The 24,608-nt window shown below is 33.6% G+C and overlaps 3 protein-coding genes across 7 annotated transcripts in view; 2 read left to right on the top strand and 1 right to left on the bottom strand.

Moving 5' to 3' along the window:
- The first annotated feature begins 2,526 nt into the window (after window positions 1-2,526).
- LOC125062566 (ADP-ribosylation factor GTPase-activating protein 1) lies at window positions 2,527-7,482 on the top strand. 2 transcript variants are annotated; one of them, XM_047668571.1, is made up of 9 exons: window positions 2,527-2,757; window positions 2,845-3,012; window positions 3,498-3,611; window positions 3,682-3,836; window positions 4,055-4,172; window positions 4,388-4,477; window positions 4,750-4,883; window positions 5,203-5,371; window positions 7,116-7,482. In XM_047668571.1, the coding sequence occupies exons 1-8, from the start codon at window positions 2,698-2,700 to the stop codon at window positions 5,369-5,371; spliced, it is 1,008 nt and encodes a 335-aa protein (XP_047524527.1). In that variant the 5' UTR covers window positions 2,527-2,697; the 3' UTR covers window positions 7,116-7,482. The 2 variants fall into 2 exon arrangements, with proteins under 2 accessions (XP_047524527.1, XP_047524525.1); XM_047668569.1 differs by having other exon boundaries at window positions 2,528-2,757; window positions 4,052-4,172.
- Window positions 7,483-7,902: 420 nt separating this feature from the next.
- On the bottom strand, window positions 7,903-9,297 carry LOC125062706 (peroxisomal membrane protein PEX16). Its single transcript, XM_047668785.1, has one exon. The coding sequence runs from the start codon at window positions 8,914-8,916 to the stop codon at window positions 7,927-7,929; it is 990 nt and encodes a 329-aa protein (XP_047524741.1). The 5' UTR covers window positions 8,917-9,297; the 3' UTR covers window positions 7,903-7,926.
- Window positions 9,298-15,585: 6,288 nt separating this feature from the next.
- LOC125062735 (DNA-binding protein D-ETS-3-like) overlaps window positions 15,586-24,608 on the top strand; it is a 58,616-nt gene continuing 49,593 nt past the window's right edge. For 3 of the 4 annotated variants that reach the window (XM_047668838.1, XM_047668837.1, XM_047668836.1), the window contains exons 1-2: window positions 19,312-19,662; window positions 21,754-22,118. In XM_047668838.1, coding sequence (XP_047524794.1) covers window positions 19,559-19,662; window positions 21,754-22,118 — 469 coding nt within the window. In that variant the 5' untranslated portion in view covers window positions 19,312-19,558. Of the gene's footprint in view, window positions 15,725-19,311; window positions 19,663-21,753; window positions 22,119-24,608 lie in introns of those variants that run through there. The other variant, XM_047668839.1, reaches the window with a different exon arrangement.

Genomic DNA, 24,608 nt, shown 5'->3' with positions numbered 1-24,608 from the left:
TGATAAATTACCGTGGATTTCTAAAAATAATGCTAAAATTACTCAACTTAAAACTTTGACAAGCACTTCACTGTATTTGATCAAAAGGAAGAAGTTGGTATTTGGGAGCACCAGCCCAGAAGCGTGAGAAGTATTCTATGAGGTCGTACTTGAGGCGTGTAGAGGTGCATAGTGCATACGCTGTACCTCAATGAAATACTGGTTAGCCGCCAGCTTTAGATAACATACCTATAGGGGTATGTTATCTAAAGCTGGCGGCTTCAACACATTTACACTTTGTGCTTGTGTAGTGTCTGTGAATAAGCGCGAGACGTGATGTCAAACTGAAATATAATCACAAATACATCACGAAAAGACTGTCCGTCTCTCTCGCGCTCGGTCAAGCTTGTGAGTATAAAAGAGACAGTTATTGTTTTTCTTTTGCTACTGTTTATGTTGATCTTTATTGTTTTATATTATTATTATTTTATACATGTTGATCTTTTTTCAAACATTACCAGGGCAATCTCGTGAAATGGTGCACAATGTTTTTAATTATTTTAAGCATCTTAATAAAAACAGTTTAATGAAAAATTGTTATATTTAATTTGACATCAGATGCGACTGGGGTTTCTAAGAGGAGTATTGAAAGAATAGTTAGTGAAGTAAAAGTGAAGTGTGTTGATCTAGATGGAGCTTATGTCGAAAAATGTAAAATTATTTACACAAACTACTCTTATACGTTCTTGGTCGGGCTTAGAACTTTTGGATCCACCCTCGTATGCAAAAAATATTTATATGTATTTGACACATGTTTATTTATTTACAACCCACCCAACCTTACTAAAACCAGAGTAGACTAAAATATATAGCTTGGCAAAAAAGTAATATTTTTAAATAGGGATGTCGGAAATGCAATAAAGTATCGATATATATTGTATCGATAATTTTTGAATATATCAATATCGATATTGATATTTTTATTTAAAAATATCGATATATCGATATATCGGTGTGATAGGAAAAAAAAATTATTTGGCCTAATCTACTTCAATCATCTTACATTACTAGATAAATACTAATCAATAGACATCATTTTTTTTGTCTGTCTATTTTTTTGAAAAAGTTCCATACAACAGACATGACTGGAATGCTCGAATTATTTTGTTCACATACGTGAATTAATTATTGATTTAATTAGTTAGATTGTTTGAAAACTATAATCAACTCAAATGCAGGCAGAAATACGCTCGCGTTGAGGTTATAATACGGATAACAGACGGACGGATAGTTGAAGCACAGACACTGACACTGAAATGACATTGACAGACAGAGTTGCCAACTTAAAAGCCAACTTAAGTACCAAATTAAAACGCAGTAAATCAAGTCGACCAAAGACAAAAAAAATGTAATTTGTTAAAAAATGTTAGTATAAAAAAAGTTTTCTTTTTTAGGATTTTTTAATTATAAAAAATATCGATTTTTATACCTTTTCAATACTTGTAATTTTATATCGATACCTCGATACATCGAAACATTAAATATCGCTCAAAAATATCGATACATTGAAAAAATAATATCGATATATCGATGTATCGATATTTTTTCGACGAGCCTATTTTTAAACATACTGTATAGTGAAATTGCATTAGTGTGAGTACTGTGACCCAGCTTTCGATAACCGACCTATACCCGAAACACCCAGCTGTTTGGAAGCCAGTTTGGCTTTTCCTTTCAGATGACTGCGGAATTGGACTTCTTAGGCTGTATGAAGTTCTAAGGAGAGCGCTTTCAATATTAGGAGACACGACAAAGGGATCTCTCTTGGCAGAAAACGAACAAACCTGAATCTTTTTGGGTTGAACTGAACATGGTTTAAATTTACAATATATTTTCTAAAAAAACAAGGTAGTACTTAAAACAAGTTAGTTACAATAATTCTGATTGACTTCACGTCAAAATATCCGCTACAATCTGTGCCACCCCCGCCGTCGCGAGCATGCAAGATGCTTCCTAGGGATTTAAGTCAAGATGCCTTAACAGTAGTTTCTACAATATACACTACTGTTAAGGCATCTTTACTAAGGTCCCAAGGTTTATTCGACCTTCTGACGTGATAAGTGTCTCATTGGCAACACTTATTAGGCAGACCTTGCAGTAGTCCCACGAAGAACGTACTTATATCAGATGTACCACAGGATTGGGTCCATAACGAACCCCTGTAAAACACCACACTCAACCTTATATTCTTTCCAACTTTCTCAACCCGGATAGATGTGCCGGAGCTTTACTAGAAGTGGCAATAAACCTAGTTAACCTTTTGTATCTCTCTGAGACAGATGAAAGATTACTACGTTCGTATTTCTAATTAAATTGTTAATTTAAATTTTATGCTTGCAATACGCAACTGACTCAATCCACGACGGTATAAATGGTTAAAAAATAAAGTGCATTATCTATTAAATTTGCATACACACGGACATAATAGAATATGACCCCTTTTAGTATACTGTCTACTTGATCTGTGGTAAACTGTAATAGGTAATCACTAATCTGTGATAAACTGTAGGATCGAATATATTTCGAAGTTCCACGTAATTTAAAAAAATAATCGAATTCGAAACTATTACATATAGCCTTATAAAATTTATTCTACCAGTTAGAAACTTATTTCTAGATTTATTAGTGTGTAGTTAAATAGTAATTGTAAATATAATTATGGCCTCGCCTAGGACACGTCGCAAATTAAATTCAATTCGTAACTTACACGAGAACGAAGTACGTATGAATTAATTGTATTATTTTTCTTACTATATTATTCTACTATTTTTCAAAGAGCGTCATTTATTGTTTATATCTTTATAGAAATGCTTTGAATGTGGTACTTTAAATCCACAATGGGTTTCGGTAACTTATGGCATATGGATCTGTTTGGAGTGCTCTGGCGTTCATCGTAGTCTTGGTGTACATCTTTCTTTTGTACGTTCTGTAACTATGGACAAATGGAAAGATATAGAATTGGACAAAATGATAGTGAGTATTAAGACGTTATACATAATACAATACTAACTGTTAACGCGCGTGATCATTTATATTTTGCTCACTCACTTTGTTATATATATAATAGTTAATAACTACAAGTCTCTCTGAGGGTGTGCCATTATTTTTTCTTTTTCTAGATGTAAAATATTATTGTGTTGCTCTCTTTTTAAATAAATAAATTAACTAACATTAAAGTTAAAATTTTATCTTTGGTTTATCTTCATGTTTCATATAGTAAATATAAACAAAATATGAAATATCTGTAGTACCTTATACCAAATTACCTATAAAGAAAAATGATCACGGAAATGGAGCAATTGTACGCAGAATACTACATCCCATTAGATTAAAAATCCAAAAAACTTTTCTATTATATGCTTATTTGTTTAATGTTATTATCATTGAAGATCACTATAGCACTTTATATAATATGTAATTTAAATCACATTATAACTTTAAATGTTACACAAATCTAGGTTGGTGGAAATTCAAGAGCTAAAGAGTTCTTTGAAGAACAGGCTGATTATTCCCCTGATATGAAGATAACTCAGAAATATAACACCAAAGCAGCTGCTATGTACAGGCAGAAGGTATGAATTTGTTATTATTAACATTATTAACTGTTTTTATTTAAATATAATACTATACATTTTATTGTAGATAGCCGCTCTAGCTGTTGGCTCTGATTGGAGTCCTTCTGATTTTAAACCTGAAGTAGTTGAGCGCCCTACACAGTGGAATCAATCACAGAATTCTTATTCATCTGATGAAACTTCTTTTCATGGCAGTGGCTCTGAAAATAATATCAGCTATCAGTAAGAGTTTTTAGTAACTTTTAGGTTTTGTATGTAAAGATCTGAACATTTTAAATTATTGAATTGCATCAAATTTAACTTTGTTATATTTACTAGAACAAAACTAGACCCTTCTTGAAAAGTCTGACCTTCTAAGTCTGATTCTAATTAATTTAGTCTTTAAGTGTAATGTAGTTCTATTAGGTTTAATAAATTTAACAGTACTTTTTCATTAGCAGTGAGTATGGTAGTAACCGTTACACAGGCTTTGGAAATACTCAACAGTCTCAATCTAGACCAACTTCACCTGATAATCATAACCAAATAATGGACAATGCATTGTCTTCATTGGCATCAGTGAGTATTATCTTATTGTGCTAAGAATTTGATTAACTAACCTATTTTTGCTCCAGGTGGCAAACTGGCCCAATGGTATTATGTTAATGTTGTACATGGGTAAAACAAAGATTGTACTATTAAAATTCATAAGTTAAAATGTTTCATATATTTTTAACTTTAATATCTTGATATTTTTTAATGGTGAATAAACAAATATAATTTTACTTTTTAAGGGCTGGTCATTATTTGCTACTTCCATGACTAAAGCAGCACGTTCAACTACTGAAAAAGTCTCGGAAATGACAAGTGTAGTTGCAGAAAGGGTAATCTATGTCTATATTTTAAAAATTGTTTGTTTATTCATAATATATCTTAGGGACAACCCCGACAGATAGTGTGTATGTATCATTTACAATAATAATTTGTAAATTTGAAACCATGCATAGTAATTTTGGTAACAACAACATCAGAAGGGCAGACTTACCGCACCATAACCTATTAAAAAAATGCAGCAAATTTTGTCAAATTTTCATTTTGGAAATTTATAAGCTGTTTTGAATTTTAGGATGAATTAACATTACTATTTGTTTATTAGGTGATCCGTGGCGGTCGTTGGAGTTCTCTACGTGGCACATCTGAACCTCGTCGAGCAAGCAATACTAGTATTGATAACCAACCACAAAGTTACGGTGCTATGAAGTTTTCTAATTCGGAACCATTCCCTAAATGGTAAATAAACTAAATATCATAAACAAAATACTCTGAATTTTTTTTCTATAATATTAAATGTCATAATTTATGATTTCTGAATTTATTTTGATAATTACATCCTCTCATTCTCTTTAATATTATTATAATAAGCATTCCATAAGTAACATTTAAGGTATAATAAAGATATTGATTTCATTAATTCTGATAGGAAATTTAATCTATTTTATACCATCTATCACTTGTAATTGTACTTTATATTCATATCACTTCATCCATAGTCAGCCTAAAATTATCTAGAAAATATTTATTTAAAAATTCAACTACCAATTTTGTTTAGGGACGAGCAATCACAGCCACCATGGAAATCTGTGGCTACACAAAACAACATTGATACGCGTGATTTGTCTCAAGTTGGTATATCCAGTCCACCTCTAGATTTGAAGAACATTACCATTAAGAAAAAACCCAACGCAGATGATGATTCCTGGGACTGGCTCAATAATTAGGTAATTATTCCCATATACATAAAATTAGTATAAATTGTTACATTATTTTTGTTCTTAGTTTTTAAGCAGTCTTGCTGGCTTTATAGACAGGTAGTGACATATTATGACTTGCAATAAGATATCTTTATTTTATCATCAGATGGCCTATCAGATTTTTGTGATTGAACCCATAACATTTAATGCCTGTTGTTTACTAATTTGAGGTATTTGATTAGAATAAGATAAACAGCTCTAGTTTTTGAGATATAACTATCAGACATTTTTTGTAGCTAGTCACATAACTTGAAATCAACCAAGCTGTTTTTTTTTAAAGAACACTTTTTTGTTGAAGATGAGAAATATCTATAAAGCAATCCTTTTCAAAAATTACTAAATGTGTTGGAGGAGTTCATAAAGCAGATGTAAATTAATTACTGTGGATTCCTTTTGGACACCCGCGATAAGTACTGGTTTGCTCATATGATATTATGGGCGAATAAGAAAAGAACCTATTGTAAGTACCACCACCATTGATGTGGCGGGAACTTTCCAACCTTCAAGATATCAAATCATTTGTGTGGTTCATATAATGAGATTAAGAAAACAACCAAAATGGTTTTAACTTAACTTGTTATCTTTACTTCAACCAGTCCAGTACTCGAGCAATGTGCTAGTTCCCAAAGCTCCTTCATCTACATGAATTGACCACGAGTAAGACTAGAAAAATCTCTTCAAGTGATGAAAGTAGGGCAATTTATTTTATCCCAGATATTTTTTTCTGAGCTCCAAACTTTTAATAGACCTCAATTCATTAGTCACACCTTTCTAAAAAAGCATTGGTGATCCTACCTTTTAATTAAAGTAGTGAAATCTTTTAAACTAAGAAACAAGAATTTCATAGTAACCTTACCAAGAAACTGCATTGCTTTTATTCTTTTCTGCAGATAAGGAGTCTGATATTTGTACTAATGTTCTGAGAAAATTAATTGTGATAAATTGCCAATTTTGCATAATACTGCCACTTTTACATATCAACTAGGGCTTATGAAACAATTTGTGAAAGCTGGGATGTTGATTTTTTAAAGACATTACTATAAAGTTCTAAAGTTTGAGAACAGAGAAACTTAAAGCGGAGTTTTTGATAACTTTAATAGTTACATGACTGATTAAAAAAGAGCCTGGAGTGATTTCTTTTGGACTGCACAAAATCTTGGTGGTATGAGTGAAGAACAAGGGGAACAGTTTCATTAAGACATTTACAATATTGAGGAACATTACTGTCTTCTTTGCCGATGACTAGGGGTGTCTACCATTTCAAATTTAATGACGTTGAATAAGTGATACCTGTATCTTTTGTTCCATAAGAAACATATTTTATTTTTTTATTTCACTGGAATGCTCGCATGATCTTTGTTGGAGTACTAGTAACAGACCTCAAGAACTAAGCTAAGCAAGAAATTCATATAAAATATTTTTTTAAGGTTGTTTTTCTAGTATCTATAAATAATATTACTCAAAAACTAAAGCTTATACAAACAATTTGACTCAGTTCTGAAAACAGCACCACTTGAAAGTATATTAGTCATAATTTTTCATGCAACATAAATGCTGTTCCCTTGTTTTATTAGTATCATGGACACAGATTAACTCTAATGATTAACAAATTTTATTTAAAAAAAAAGATCTATTGTTCCAGCCATTTAGAAGTTTTATTACAAACACTCACAGAGAGAGATTTTAAATGTAAATTAAATATAATTTTCAGGTCTACTGGGAACTACAGGAACCTATTGGCTTTACTGTTATTCATCTCTATGTAGGCAACTCGATTAATAGATGTAATGATTAAATCAATTAGAAATATTATATAGAACAAGTATTTTATGTATTAAATTTTTCTTTAGATTTATATTTATTAGTGTCTAATGACACATGATGATGGATGTATGTTAAATTGATTAGAGTTTATATATTATAATATTTTTTATTATTATTTACTTGATTTAAGTACAAATTTGGTTTTTAATAAAACCAAAAACATTTTTATTATATACTTATCAGGTTAAATAAAAGTGTATACCTATTATGAATAATGTGTCCTCAATGTTTCAATAAATGTAAAAATAACTGCATTTCTAGCTCTAATTATTACAATTATGGTAAGTCAATAATTATAACAATGGTGAAACGCATAATAAACAATATGTCATGATTTTATTTTCACATTTGCCCCATCCCTTTAAATATCCAACATTAATTTAAATCTTTACATGTTAATATAAATGTAAACAATTTTTTATATAATTTATTAAAAGATACTATATATATATATGTAGTATGTTTGAAGTTGTATAATAATTGATTACTTGTATGTTATAATTTTAGTTACTGACAACATATTTCATATTAAAGTTGTTGACAATGGAGCACTTTTTATAAAATCTAAACTTTTTTCAAATTATGTGAATATATAACAAAATGAAGAGCAAGGCATACTATATAAAACAAATTTAGATATACACCATCATTTTAAAGAGTTATCTTTAATAATAATATTTGATGAATTAATAAATTCATCACATAGCCCACATATAAAAGTATATATCTTGCCAATGATTTAAATACTGTATTATAGGTTGACAAATAAAAGACATTGCTGGTATTTTGTTGGAAGTTGATTCAAGGAAATTTTCAATAACCCTTTTGGAGTAACTATTATACATAGGACTTCTCAACAGATACAAAACCAGACTTAACTTTCTTCTACTTATTTCTAACCTTTGCTCATAGGTTATTTCATTCATGTGCTTTTTGTATAGTTGAAAACTAGCAACATCTAATCCCAAAGCAATCAGCCACTGCTTCCAGGATTTAGTACCAAATAGTTTCATTGCACCAAGGTGTACTATTGGTTTAAATATATGTATTAACTCTGCATGTTTCAAATCTCTTATTTCAATAGCAGACGGAATGCTGTTGTCTTCCACTTTTATAGGTTGCCAATCACGAAGACTTATAGGGGGTGCACCTTCCACCCTACGAATAACTCTACCAGACCTTTTTAAGGTAAATGAAGCATCTCTATTATCTTCAGACTCAACTGTTTCAGTAAATTTCTTTCGTTGTAATGCTGGTATTGGGGGATGTTGTATAGGTATATCTTTAAATCTATAGAGCAATACCAATGCAGACGAACATTTAAACATTTGTATTATTATTGCTGCTGTCCACTTTCCACGAGTACCACACTTGTATTTTACAGCGAGTTCAACAAAAACTTCACAATAATGGACAATTGTGAGCCATAATTTTATCTGTTCTTGTAAACTGAATTGGGAAGCATTGTTGCCATAGGCAGCATTAATAATCTTGTCATTAAATAAGGAAAGTAGTTTAGATAATGCATATACAAGTTCTGAAACGATAGGTGATTTATTGATCTTACCAGCAATAAAATAGGAGGACCACGTCGCCACTGTTTCTACGTCTGTTACCAAAGATGGATTATTAATAACCCATCTCTGATAGGCGGTCATAAGTTCCTTGAGTGATAATTTTTTATCCATATTCACTTCACGATTATACTGCGTTTGATCTTTATGATTCTAGTTAACTCTTATAACTTATATTATTAGAATTATGGTGTAACAAAATATGCTGCAAACAAACGCGATCGGATGATTATCCTTGTTTTTGGCGTCTGTTCCAGGAAAAATAATTTATGATTTTGTGGTTATTTTGGCATTACGCTTTTATCACTTATTACCACGCTCTTTATCCGTTATCACCCATTTAAAAGAAAAGTATAATCTTATCTAGGTCAAAGGTCGAAGAGTATACTCAATAAACACGATTCACTACTATAATTTGAATTAATGAAGTACTTAGTACATTTAACATTGGTGATTGGTCAAAATGGTCATGATAAATGGTACCCCCGAAGTCCGAACCCGAAGTAACGGTGACAGATGACTGGAAAGACAAAGCAGTGCTGCCAGATCAGCGGATTTCCCCCTAGATTTAGGGTTTTCTCAACCGAGTTAGGGGCAGAATAGGGGGAAAGAATATTTGAGTTTTTTTTAGGGGAAATTTCAAAAACAAACCAAATACAGTTTTTTTCCTATTATATATCACGTTCCTAATTTTTGGAACTAAATTGAAGTACGAACACATCGTAAGAATAGGATCCGTGTGGTTAATCATACTAATTGTATATTCGTTTGAGCTGTCAAAGAACGATGTGATTTTAATTAAATACAAATTCTAAAATTACATGAAAATTCAGTAATAAATTACATTTACTACACAATAATTATAATGTTTTGTATTTTGAAGGGATCTTAGGAGATTTCTGGGGGGAAATCAAGTTAGTCTAGGGTTACGTCGCCGAGACCATCTGGCAACACTAAGACAAAGTCATTTTTCAACAGGCGTGACCCACTCACCACTGACGCTATATGAACTTGTATACAAATAATCTAAAAATGGATACATTTTGAAATTTTCCGTACAATATAATAATACTACAAAATTTCGTATTAAAGATATAAAAGCCAAAGTACCACGAAGAAAAAATACTAAAAACTATTATAATAAATTATGCTATGCTATATGCTCCTACTTAAAATTTGTAAATGCTGGAGTTTCCCAAGGCTTTGTACTTTGAGATACTGTTATGGAACACTGTTCCTTCTGCATATTAATGATATGTTGCAGTCAATCAACGTTCATTGATATGCGGGTTACAACACTAGGGTCAACTTTAATACCTACCGTTCTAATACGTTCTATCTAAAATTCTTCGTTTTCCTTACCATTGTCTGTGGCTCATACGCTCTGCGTGAAGCTATCAAAAATGGCATAAAGTCAAAACTATTGCCATAATATTAAAAAAAAAGCTATTAAAAAAAAACCGTTCCAATATTACTAGCGTTGATGTCGAGCAGTGTTGAAGAAACTTGCGTCTAAAATCGAAACCCTATTACATTATTTTTATTATTAGGTTTCTCTGTCTGGGTATTAATTTTGTCGAACTACTACTAATCCAAAGAACTACTCCTCTCTTCGATGACTCTCTCCTGAAAGGCTAAGTTAGCCTCTAAGAAACTTGGTGTGCTCAGCAAGGCGAGACGGTACTTCACCCCAGGCCACCGCTTGAAAATCTATCAAGCGCAAATTCGGCATCACATGGATCACTCAGTTCTCACCTCTGGGTGGGAGCTCCCCAGTACCATCTCCTTCCGCTTGGCCGTATTCAACGAAGAGCGATTCGAATCGTCGACGACCAGTCACTTTCCGAGCGGATTGATCCCTCGGCGTTGCGTAGATATGTGGGATCTCTCTGGATCTTCTACCGCATTTACCATGGGGAGTGATCAGAGGAGTTGTTCGGAATAATAATACCTGCAGCGAGTTTCATCATCGGACGTCAAGGCAGAATACAAAAAACCATCCTTCCATCCATCCATGAGCCTTTTGCCCGTCTGCCTCCTATAAAAAAAATATACCGATAAAAATAGGTGTTCCGATGTTCAGTTTCAGGGTGATTTGGAGAGTTAGGCTAAATTAACCTCCAAAAAGCTTGGTGTGCAGTAAGGCGAAACATTACATCACTCTGGTCCCTGCTTGCAAATGTATAATCCGCAAATTCTACCCCATATCGAGTACTGTTATCACCTCAGCCTCTCACCCTTTCATTCGATCGCATCCAATGCAGAGCTGCTCGAATCATCGAAGACCCTTTTCTTTCCGATTAGCTTAATACTTTGGTGTGGTATTGGTTCCCTCGGCATATCCTACCGCATTTATCGTGGGGAGTGCTCTGAAGAATTGTTCGGACTAATATTTCCGACTGAGTTCCATCATCGAATGTCGAGGTAGGTCGCGAAATTCCATCCTTTCTAGGATTGTGGAACCAGCTGCTGGCAGAGCTATTTCCAAACTGTTACGACTAAGGTGTCTTCAAGAAACCTGACATCTGACAGTCCCCAATTTAAAAAGAAGCAGCAGCCAGTGGCGTCATTATATTTAGGCAGGCACTTCAATTCCATTACTGATAAAAAATCTGTTTGATCAGACACATTCCAGCAAAATATAAATAATAAAACAGTTGTCAGATGGCAGCTTGGACCTATCATCCTATAAATATTATCTACTTTACAAACCGGGAAAATATAATAGGGCTACTGACGCTTTGAAGAGTATGTTCGTTGTTTTCGACACAAATACTTGTAAGACCTAAACATTTACCGTACCCTACTCTACTCTTATTATGTATCAAATAATTAGTACAAAAACTAAAACATAGAAACCTCTTTGGGTCCAAATATGATTTATGTAGTGCCATTATACTCGGTGGTCGTAAACTCTTTTATCAATTTACAATGCTTGATGCTTTTAAGTCTTCTAAATACATTTTAATAGGCTATTTCACCGATTGAAAAATGTCTTATTGAGAGTAGTCCGTATAAAACATCACTTAAAATCGTTATAAAGTAAAATAACCTGTAAATAATAATTTATTAAAAAATCGATGATTAATAAATATATTACTATAAATTTACGTTCGATCTCTTGGTTTGAGTGACTTCGACGTGTGCAGAGTTAGATCGGGCGCGTGACCTGAATCATTAAGGTGATCGGGAATGATTGGGGCGCATTGGCGTTTGCAACATTAAGCCTAAAATGCACCTGCCTCCAACAATCCTGTACAACGGTATATTTTGTACACACAGAGATAATTGTGTTAATGAGCGACGGCTAGGGCCACGTTAATTTTCTTTTAGCAGTTTTGTTTTTGAGTTCCCAAATCGTTTAGAACGCAACTGGACTCCGGTATGCGTGACCCCTACAACATTATATCACACGATCGATATGAACTGGAGTTATTGGTCCGTTCATACGAGAAGAAGACTCAAATCGCATAACACATGGTTCAGTGACGCAGTAAGTGACACGTAAACTAATTTTTGGAGCCCCGTCATTAGGGTATCACGTACACCGCTATTTTGGTATTCGTAGCTACATCATTGCATTTTTATATTTTTTTTCTTTCCAGGTATTTTGTTATTTCAGGAATAATTGAGTTTTGTTCCATGCATTGCTGATAGAAATTGCATATTGCTACTTGCCTTGATGCGAGCGTTAGATAAAAACGGTAGCATAATGTCTAATTTTAGTCGTAGCTATAAAATTCATCTATCAACTCAACAAAAATCCCACGAAATCTAGATTTTAATCCGCCCAAAAAATTTATCTAATTCTTAACAATTATTCGTATTTTTAACTTTTAATTTTATTTTATTTACTTCACACCACATTATACAAGACTTCATTACTTACACTGCTAACTTTTACTAATATTATAATTATTATTTTCTACTAAGTATTAATACATTCTTTTTTTTTGCGACTAAGGCGCAAACTAGCTTATGTGGTCTGTGGCAGAATGACCAGCGCTGTGGAACATTCTGCTCCTCAGCATAATGCTGAGCCAGGGCCAATTACAGCCACAGCATACACGCATTACATACTTGAAACGAACCGAAGCGAGAAGGAAAAAAATTTATATATCTCTCATAATATCTTTTTATTAAATTTTTTATCTTTGATTATTGTTATTTTGTGTGTTTATATGTGTGTGTTTTTGTCTATGTCTATGATACATTTGTATGCTACCAATTGGTAGCTTAAGATCCCTCCGATAAGGACCAAGGTCATAGCGATCCTACTGTAGAGGACCAATCAAGCAGAAATAGGATAAGTATAGCCAAGAAGCTGACGAGAACGTTTAGCTGTCAGGAACGGGCGGGCGTCTTGCTGATTAACTTTATCTGATGTCATTTTCTATTCGGCTGCTTGGACGCGACGGACGTGTGATAGGTCATTTTCGATTGTTTTATGAATTAAATACCCTTCTGAATGTTATTAAAATAATTATATTTAGAAAGTATGAATTTGGACTTAAATTCTAAAAAATAAAAATTGTCTTATGATTTTTCCATTAACAGTGAGTAATATTAATCCCGTGGCGCTACAACCCATCGCATACAAAGCTGATTGAATCCGTTTCTTTGATCATTTTTATTTCATAGACAAGTAGTTTCTTAGGATTATTCTTCTGTCTGACACATATAGATTTTTTTATTATTTGAAACATGCCGGTTTCCTCACTGTATGACTATCATATTTTTTGAGATAAATACATTTAAAAAAAATTATGTTTAAAAGTTGTCTTCCCAGGATGTAGAAGAAAATGATTTACTATAATTTGTCAAATGAAGATTGTCAGAGTTCTATTGTAAAGGATTGAATTTTTGGAAAAACTTCAATCCTTTGCAATAATGATAATGATGATATTTTGATTTCTCAGTACAAATTGGCAATTTCACACTTTAACCCATAATATAATGGTTGATGCTAGTTACCTATATTTTAAACCATACTCGACAATGAAAGAAGTGGCGAAGTCTTTGGTAAACAAAAGAAATTCTTTCGTTTCTTAAAAAAAATAATAATAATCAAAGTCGATTTTGAAAACACATCGCTATACCGATAGCATCAGCCCTGCGATTCTGTAACTCACTTTTCGAACTCACACAGCGGTTTTCGCATCGGCGCGGCGGTCGCTCTCAAATCAGTCGTGAAGCAGTCATTTTATGATTTGGCATTCTGATAAACAATAAACTATAAGCTCCCACCTTTTCAGCTTCACGACTGATTTGAGAGCGATCGCCGATGCGAAAACCGCTGTGTGAATTCGAAAAGTAAGTTACAGAATCGCAGGGCATATGCAGCAAGAAATCGGTTATAATTTAATAACACTCACCGCTATTTATACTCCACCACAAATAAATGAGGACAAAACTAGAACTATAGTAGACTGAGCTAGATGCTTGTTAGAGATTAATACTCAAATAAAATTATAGACCAAAGCTATCGCAACAGCATATTATTCGATGTCCTTCTAAAGTTTTTTTTAATTATTTCCTACATAATTACTGTATCTTTGTAGTACTACACACCTACATACACCGATATGACTATAGTAAAATTTATAATGAATAAAAAAAATACCTTCATCTCATAACTAATATTATATAACTAGCAGCATACGAAATATGCTATAGTACCTAATGGTGTCTGAAACTCGGAGCTAGGTATTAAAGAAGTATTGCGTAGCTCTCTTTGGTCTTTAGCTTAAGTTCGACTTCAAATATTATGTTGCTACTTAAAATAATATATATATTCGATTTTGGTAATACAATACCAAAACCGTACATATTACGTACGACATACGTCGAAGTGGAACGGATTGAATTTCGTATAATAATGTTGAATTATCTACGTTTGACGATTTCAATGGTCAACTATTACTACTACAAGGCCAAGCTTCGCTTCTTTTACAATCTGTTCACAACACAAAAAAAGCATCTTCTTTTCAGGTCCATATGATGCAGTAGTAACAAAATGGCTTCCACGTTGTGAAAACTAATTAAAAACGCACTAAGCTATAAACTTTAGCTTTCGAGGTACAACAACATATATATCAATGTGTTTTTTGGACAAGGTCAAACGAAACCGTCATCGATAAGCCTTGTAGGCAGAACGCCAATTTTTGTATTCTTAAATTTGAAGAAATATGAAGATATATCGTAAAAAGTTTAGAACAAAAACAAGATTTATCATTTTGCTTGAAAAACCTTGTCTTTGTAAAATGTGTTTTTTATAAAATGAACGGAAAAAAATAATTATCTAAAAGTTTTAGCTTATCATGAGTAATTAAATTATGGTTAAATAAAAGAAACACTTCTGTAATAAACAAATAATGTTGTTCCAAAACTTACACTGAATATTCCATCTTCGTAAAGATTTAAGGCGTATATAGAGTGCATAGCTAGGTGCTTCTCTAGCATTTGTTCTCAGCATCGCACAGAAACAGTTGTTTTTTCATTTATAACAATGTTTTAGTTTTAAGTAAATATTAGCTATTTTTTGTTTAAGATTCTAGATGTGTGAAATTATTTTAATGATAGTTATAACATATGATAAAGAACGTAAATTTTTGTCTTATTGTGCCATCCTTTGTTGAGTGATACTTGATGGTATCAACGAATAAACGCATGGGGGTTGATAATCCGCGCAGGCGAAGCCTAGCTCCGCCCCCAGGCGTGGTTTCCACCACCCTAGCCCACCGGAGGACTCGGTATTATGCTAGCTTCCTGTCCACAGACGCTCGTTTGCTCATGAGATATATATATCGATTTGTTTATTTTTTTCCGCGCAAACAAGTTGTTCCGAGTGTCGGTGGTGTGTCCGGTGTTGGGCGTCTCAATGAACGCGACATCCGTGCAATGCCAATCAAACTAACTCCAGGTAAGACCATTCAAATGTATCCTATACTGAATTATTGACTCTTATAAATGCAAGTTCCATAACAGCGACAAATAAGACAGATTTTCTATTTACATTGAGAGAGTCTTTTATATTATACGAAGACATATGAGATAGTTTAACTTATAATATATAACTTAAAGGATAGTTAACTAAAGGAATTTAATAAAAATGTGTTTTGTTTGTAATTTAATTATAAATAAATAAAGGGTTAATTTGCCTAAGCAAAGACAAAGGCCGGATACATCAATGTTACCTATGTGGGGGCGGGAATGTCAAACAATGAATGCATAATGTATCAAATAACACATAAAAATATTATAGTAATAATAAATTTTATAATAATTGAACTAGATATTTCTATGTAAAATATTTGGAAACAACAGACGACTAAAAATGCTTCCTGTAATATATCTTATTTAGATTCGAATAGGTACTCCATGCAATATACATTGAAAGTGTTAGCGACAGGTATATATCTCCTATACATTCAAACAATAATTAATTCACCATGATTTATGCGAATATTATTCAAGTGTTCGGTGCTGTCTTGTGACTCTCGATTTATGTGTCTATGGTAATGCGTGTTGATGTCCAGTATGTAATTTGCCTTACAAATAAGTTCATGTTTTTAGCATGGTAAATGTGCCGTTCGACCTAATCTTTTACCTAAGGATTGTGAGAATAATAAAAAAGCTTTTATCTAGTGGCATTTAAAATAACGTATTTCTAAATGATTCTTAGCTTTTTTAATGTATGATTTACGAATAACTTTCAACAATCAACTAATAAACCGAAAACGGCCCCTTTTTTTTACAGTAATCTTAAACAATATTCATATGCTTTTGAAGGTGCCGTTTTTGGCGACGATCCGACGGACATGACTATATTCTGTTCAACATATCTGTTATAGAGGTTTATTTCACTTTAAGCAATGTACAAAACTAAGTGCTACTAACAATATGCTTAGAGCTACTTAATACATACTATCTCTTTTCCAGTTGGGTGATTAATTCTACCAAATGTTAAGTTTATCATTGAAGTTATTTTTACAATGCGCTATTAGGAATCCAGTTATCAACCTTTGAGGTCTGGACCTTAGATTTACGTATTAGTTTCATGATCATTTGTTTTTCTAATAGGCAAGTATGTAAGTGATCAGCCCGACATACGCCGTCAAACTATAGGGTTTAAGGTATGCGATTGCCTCACGGGGTTTTCCTTCGCAGTACAACCGCACATATAAAATGGATTGGTGCACAGCCGGAGATCAAACCTACTCAGGGATCACACGCTGAGCCCAGGCCAATTGGTCTTATCCTAGCTTAAACCTATTTTACATTTTCATGTTGATAGTATATCGCGAATGATGAACAATAATACAAATTGTTACGTTTAATATTAAAATATACCTTTATATAGCATGACCACAAGTGCTGAAAAGACCAACACACATCCAAGAATGTCAAATAATTAGCATTTATTTATTATTAACACTTTAAAAATCGCAGAGAGTGGGGTAGAACATTTCGACGCTAAATGAACCAAATATTACCGTGGAAACCATATAGTCAGATTCTGCAACACCCAAATATGAAAGAAGACAGTGTTGCCACATTACTTACCGACTTGGCTTGTCGAAAATCAAGGCATAAAAGTTTTTGGCCGCGGATAACACAACAAAGAGCCAATTGATAATTTCCTTTGAAGAAGACTTACTAAGAAATAATGATGGGAAAGTTTACGTACTGAAGGAAGAGTGTAGAACTATTGGATGTATGTTCCTACAGGCAGGTTCCTACCCAACTAATCTAACGTAAATCTCAATGGGATGCATGTCCGACATGTCGAGATATCACAAGAACGGGCGCATATCCTAAGACTTAAAGTGCAGTATTCAAACGTGGCCAACTTCCTTTTTTTCGGTCCCACTTCGCATATGGTTTTCAGGTACTTACTAGTAGACCAATAACATACGTGTACGTCTATGATTAAGATCGTTATGTTCTTCCTTACTTATCCTGGCTACACAGGCGACATGATTTTCGCCGGAATCACATTCTTTACATTGCAATAAGTCTTATTTAATTGTTTGTCCGTTTAGCGACACCTACAATCTACGGCTACAATCACTGGATTAACGTCATACACTGTAACGCGCTAAAGAAGTTATTTCGGCCGTTAAGGATATATACAACTTCACATCTTAGCCACTGGCGCCTTAGGCCGGCCTGTCTGTTGTTAGGATGTTCGAAGATCCTTTTAGGTTACGGGAAGAGCAGCAGCTTGAGGAAAGTCAGCCTCATCTATTCTACCTTCTTTATTATGATTATTAAATAGTTATTAATTGTAGGGCATTCTTGCTAGAAGAGAGAGGAGAGAGATATTCTTAGCATTCATCGATGATTTTATAGTCATTAACAAACACTAAATTATGCATAAGTAATAAGTATGTGTTTAAATAAATATGTATGATTTGAATTGAGAATAAAATATTATTTTATTGAGAATAAAATATTATTTTATTCTCAATAGTATCGTATAGCGTAGTAGATAGGACAAAACTTTGTATAGTTCCATATGAGAAGATACTTAGGTAGATATTCCTGAAACATTGGGTCCAGCTTGATATCTATTAGAAAAATACAAAATAGCCAATATTGGCAATAATAAAACTGTTTATGCTCGTGCTCGAGTCAAGTGTGAGGTGAAGGCCAATGCTTGAGGAGGAGAGCGGCAGGATAGACCACCGGATGAGACTTTTTGTTGGATATAATAAGGTAATGTAGAGACTTCCTGCGGTAAAGTGGCGCGCTCGGCGGCGCCCACGCGCCTGCTATATACTGCATAGGCAAACGGTCGTTGTTCCTAATACCATAGCATTAGGCTCTTATTCGCTCAACGATTTCGTAGGAAGTCAGAATGCTGAAAATAATAAAGCCATGCTTGTAATGTTTGCGTGATCGCTGACACTGAATATTTATTGAGGTTACAAAACGCAGGATATGAACTGTTGAAATACCCAATTATAGTTGTGACACCTGTGTAATTAACCATTAAAAATATACTTTGGGTCTTATATAGAAGCCTAAAAGTACTATCGATTGCTATCTTGTTTATGTCAGAAAATAAATAATTCTGACCAAATATTTCATAACTATTTCACGCTAATAGTACGTTTAAGGACTATCGGTCTTCCTGTTTTGCTCTCCTGCTTTATATTCTCTAGGTACATAATAACTTTAATTAATATATAAATTCTTGCCCCAGTACTAGTGTCGTATTGAGAATACTCTTTTAGGTACATTTTGTTTCTTGAAGTTTCTCATTGTGGAGATGAGTGCAAAGGGAATACGTTAATCGTGCTTCTAGCTCTTTTGTTTTACGAAAACTGCGCAAGAGTTTCAGCAGAGTAAGATTTCCGAATTCGAACGTTCATCGTGTATATTCTCAGTAATATTTTATTAAAAATATCTGGTTGTCTGTGGTCAAATCGACCAGTAAATAAATTGGTTATACGACACATTTCCCTTATGCCGGATGCTATCAATTGGAGTGGCACAGCGCAGGCGCGGCATAACAGTCGTTAGATGGATACGGTTACGTTACCATCGTAGATTTAAAATTTTAATTAATTGCAAAAAATTAAAAATACCATATTTTATAACTGTGCACGCGTGTTTCTAATTACAGTGAAATAGTCCAAAGGAAAACTTGAAAATCTTCGTTCGTTTTTTTAAGTGTTATGCGACATAGTTTATTACTATATTAAACTCATGATATCTACATAGGACGGTGTATATTAGATATTATTGGATGCGTGTGGTATCACTGCAATGTGATACCACACTGATTGTCACCACGGATATAAGCAAGAAAGAGGAAAAGCGACCTAAAAGAAAAAGAATTTCCGATATGAAGTAAGATTGTTACCAACATTAAATAGTACAACATTTTGGTTTAACCTCAGTGCTCCTAGTACGTTTTATCCAAAATAGTATAGTGAGGAAGACGTATCGTTCACTATTTAGTTGGTGGTCCAAGAAAAACCATAGATTTTAACTATTATCTCAAATACCTTTGTGATAATAGTCAAAATTTTGTGTATATTTTACGATAAAATTACTCGGAATTAATTGTTGACAATAGCCTAATGTACAATAAGGAATAATCGACTTTTGTGCGTTATCATTCTTTCAGTAACTTTATAGGTAAAATCGCGTGAATTTAATAGATATAATTATGTGTATTCATGGCAAAATATGACTAACGTATATAATTGGTTCGAGGTTAATACCGTAGTCATCTAATAAGTTATCAAGTCTGTATAGTATTATTCTTATATTGTATGCTATCAGGAACACTGTTGGTGTAGTGGCTTCGGTTTGCGACTCAAATCCCTGACGTAGTTTTGATTGACCATTGGACTTTCTATTTATGTGCGCATTAAACACTCGCTCGTATGGGGGAGGAAAACATCGTGAGGACAAAGGCAGAAGGTTGATCACCTATTACACAAACAAATGATCACGAATCAAAGGTCAAATCTTAAAAGTTGTAGCGCCATTATTACTACTAGCCCTAACTATTTGATTTTCAAGTATTTCTTTACAATTGTCATACGTATGGGATTTTTTTCTTAGTTTGAATTTGGTACGATAAGCTTCCCTGAAACACTAAATAACAATTTCACCAATTATATATTACTTAATTATGTCATAGGATTTAAATAGCGTTTGAGCATTAGATAGAGAGATTCTACAGATTTTCAACTGAGGTCGTGATTTAAATTCAATGAATTTTTCTTCTTTTGTTTTTTTGTAAGTTCAAAGAAAACTGGACAAAATATCGGGGACGTGTGTCAGATACGATCGTGATGAATATGATCACGTGTGTGATCAGCATATGATCACCTAATTTCAAACAAAATGACTAAATTAAGATACTTAGGCCATGAGCAAGTAGCGGTTGAAGCGCCATTGATTTATTAAGAATAATTAATAGGTAATCGTCTCATATCTTGCGCTGAAAACAGGGGTTTTCAAAAATATCTCTTACTTCCTAGTCGGCCTGCTGTATTATTACGTATTAAATAAAATTGGGTATCTCTTAGGTAACTTTATTAAAAATTCCCAACTCATTACGTGGCATTGACAAGAAGAAAAAATAATATAATATTGACTCAAAGTCTAAAGTCAAAAATTATTTATTCATGTAACATAATGTACACTTATGAACGTCAAAAAAGAAATATAAAATTAATTTTTCTAATTTACTGCCAGTTCCAAATCAAGGGCGTATATAACGGAAGAGAAGAACTGGCAATAAGCTCTCCGCCACTCTTTTTAATCGCCAAGTTTTTTGTTTCACACAATGTTTGTAAGGAGCTGCAACCATTTCACCATGTTCCACATGACATCTTAAGTAATAAATAATAATAAAATAAATTAAACACAAAGATTTGTCCTCTATCAGCACGCGACTTCAACCATTATAAACAACTATGCAATACTGAATAAAATTCAAAATAATATTTGTTTCTATTAAAATTGCTCTTCATAAAATTATTTTTATTAATAGTGCATTTAAGCAGTGTCTGTAAATAATTTATTAATCTGAGGCCGCTGATACATTAATTTATATATATAGTAGATATAATCTTTACTATTCAAATGTAATACGATTCTGATACTTAAGGAAAAATAATACCATTGAAATAGCTAATTTTAAGAAACGAACAAATTAACTACAAATAACACATAAATATTATTATATTTTCTTATAAACTTACCATATGTCCAAGTCAAGAATAATATTTTACTTATTAGAGATAAGTACCACAACCTAGAGTCCAGATCCTCCGGGTTTGTTAAACCAAACTAGATTTGGTTGTGGAAATGCACTTAACAACGGCGGCATACAATTCATTCGGTTTAAATTATTGATAAATTACCAATTAATACCTATATACCGTTTATTATTTGTACTGAATATCTATTTTAACACAACAGGATCGACGTACGCGGACTGAAGTGTGCAACCGCACTCCGTGCCGTGAAAGTTGCGATGTACGAAAGTAGCTGCTCCTACGGTGGGGCTCTAGAACTCAAAAGAAGTGCACTCAAAGAAGAACCTTGGCCAACAACAGAATGGCCGCCTTACCGCCTTCATCAGTCAACATTCGAGCAACTGAAACAGAGCGTGGAGAAAGCCAAAGCTGCATTACAAGATCGGTCAAGTCTCTTGGGTTCAGCATCGGCATTCGGTGACTTTTACGGAGGACAGTTGGGTCAAGATGGCACGACTATTGGCTTCGGAAGGACGTCCAGAACCGAGGAATCAATGCTCGGACCAGCTGATAAGACTAAAACATTAGGTAAGTGGTGCTAAATCCCTAACAATCTAAATACAATAAACCTTTAAAATTGTCGTTCTTATTCATAAACTTGGTATCCAGAAAGCCTGAAATCGTTGAAGTCTATATTGTTATTTGTACTGTTCAATACACGCGACTAAAGAGGACATTCAATTAGTCCACAGAAAACGGGTATATTGGGAGAGGATTTTTGCAACTGGGCAAATTTTTATAGTATCGTTTTTATTATTGGTCGATTCCGTGAGACTAGAATTAATATAAAAAGCATGATCACAAAGAATATATCTCTGAAATTGGATTTTTCATCAAAACTTAAGCGTTATAAAGTAGAATGAGGTTATTCATTTTCCAAATACAACAGATATTTTAGTATTACATAAAACGGTTAAGATATTTATGATTTATATTATCGCCTTTGCCGAAAAGATTTGTTGAGCAGAAAATGATATCGATTCGACATTCTTTTAGTATTAAAAGCGACCTTATTCTATAGAAATAAGATATGTTTTTAAACGTTGGCGTTAAACCCCTTTTGCTCAGAGGCTGTAGGTACAGCAAGGTAGGGTGTTTCTTCGGATAACAATCTTTCAAAGGGAGATCTGGGCGTGCGGGAAACCCTACATCCCCTGTTGTCATGGCAACGTGACGCCCACCACGCCCTGACTGGATCATCGCTGCCTTATAAATACTATTTGAGCAAAAATAAATTTTTATTATCTCCGTACAGTTCATTATTTCGAAAGTTACCCGGGGCAGCGTTTCCCGGCTTAACGAGGAGGGTTGATTGTCAAGGAAAATGTGCAGTTGAATTTTCCAACACTGCATTTGAAATTACGACCGGCAGTTGAGACCGACGGGCGATTTTTTAAATAAATCGGTTATCATATATTTCACTTTAAACATTTAGTCAATATAATGTAATTTATATTATATTAAAGGTTCTACTATTGCACAATATACATTACCTACATATTTAAGTGCCGCGAAATGAAAATATATTCACTCGACTTAGATAGTTTGTTGTATAAAAATCATTTATCAATCCATCATTATTTACAAAAATTATCTGTTTAATGTGATGAGGAGGAGGGTGTAATGGTTGCAGATGCTTACAAACATTTTGTATTAAAAAAGCCTTGGCGATTTATATGAGTGACGGAGTGTTTATTGCCATTTCATATTGTTTTTCTCGTCCGTTCTACGCCCTGATTTGAGAATCGGCGTAAATTGTTGATGTCAGGTTACCTACATGAATAAATGATATTTTGATTTTATACATGGTAATTTTTTAAAATTCCGTTATATGTGGAAACGGAAGACAGTATTTTGCTTTGTTTAAAGCATTATTTAAGGAAGAATGGTGTCAAGAGGTCAAGTCAGAATCGAGTCATGCTTTTATTTGCGAAATGTTTTACGACGCGCTGCTTTGTTATCGACGAAATAAACAATTTGTCTTCATCTTTTATGATATTTTTTTACATTTTAAGCGAGTTTAGTTTAGGGCAAACGGGCAGGAGGCTCATCTGATGTTAGGTGATTCCGCCGCCCATGGGCACTCTCAATGCCAGAGGGCTTGCGAGTGCGTTGCCAGATTGTTGCGAACTTAAGATTTTAGTTGCAAATAAAAATTCTTTATGAACATAATATTCCGTGTTACCATTAGCTTAGTTGACGGCATAAGTAATGTGTTGAGTACTAAACCGTATTTAGGTATGGTAGTATCTCATAAGAAATTCACATCTTACTTAATTGGACAAAAGATAATCCTGCTTATACAACTGAGTTTTTAACCAGTTCTTCCACTGTTCTCTGAGCTGATTTGAGAAAATAACAACGCAAACTGCAATAAAACAAATAACAATTCAAATATTTCTTATTCATGTTGCGATGATAAAGTGGCGGCAACAGCCAAGAATATCAAACACGGAACAAAATGAATACAAACGTGAACATTTACATAATATTAAAATTAGTGCAAAACTCACGTGCCAGGATAGGGTGGGCTACCCTCTTTTGGGATACACAACAAAAACTTAAGCAAATTAACCATTCTATTTTTTCCGCGCCACCACTATGTGGTACCAGCTCCCCACTGAAGTATTTCCGATCCAATTCGACTTACGGTCCTTCAAGATAAGAGCGTACCAATTCCTAACCACCTAGCCTTCTGGCAGTATCATGTACAGCCTCCTGCCCTATGTAATCGTAGATAAATGTTGCTAGTAAATAAATTATTTGAGCAGTGTTGGCCTAGTGGGTTCAGCGTGCGAATCTCATCCCTGAGGTCGTAGGTTCGATCCCCGGCTGTGCACCATTGGAGTTTCTTTCTATGTGCGCATTTAACATTCGCTCGAACGGTGAAGGAAAACATCGTGAGGAAACCGGCTTGCCTTAGACCCAAAAAGTTGACGGCGTGTATCAGTCGTATTAGATGTTGTAGCGCTACTGATTTACGTTATTTTTATTAGAAATAAATTATTCATTCATTTT

The sequence above is a fragment of the Pieris napi genome, chromosome Z (genome assembly GCF_905475465.1).
Source record: "Pieris napi chromosome Z, ilPieNapi1.2, whole genome shotgun sequence".
NCBI classification, from domain to species: Eukaryota; Metazoa; Arthropoda; class Insecta; order Lepidoptera; family Pieridae; genus Pieris; species Pieris napi.
This window is presented reverse-complemented; position numbering and strand designations above follow the sequence as displayed.

Excerpts from the sequence above, each read along its gene's own strand:
- LOC125062706 (XM_047668785.1), bottom strand. The coding sequence starts at position 8,916 with ATGGATAAAAAATTATCACTCAAGGAACTTATGACCGCCTATCAGAGA.
- LOC125062566 (XM_047668569.1), top strand. The coding sequence starts at position 2,698 with ATGGCCTCGCCTAGGACACGTCGCAAATTAAATTCAATTCGTAACTTA. Across the intron at positions 3,013-3,497 it reads TAGAATTGGACAAAATGATA|GTTGGTGGAAATTCAAGAGC; the intron begins GTGAGTATTAAG and ends ACACAAATCTAG. Across the intron at positions 4,173-4,387 it reads CATTGTCTTCATTGGCATCA|GGCTGGTCATTATTTGCTAC; the intron begins GTGAGTATTATC and ends TTACTTTTTAAG.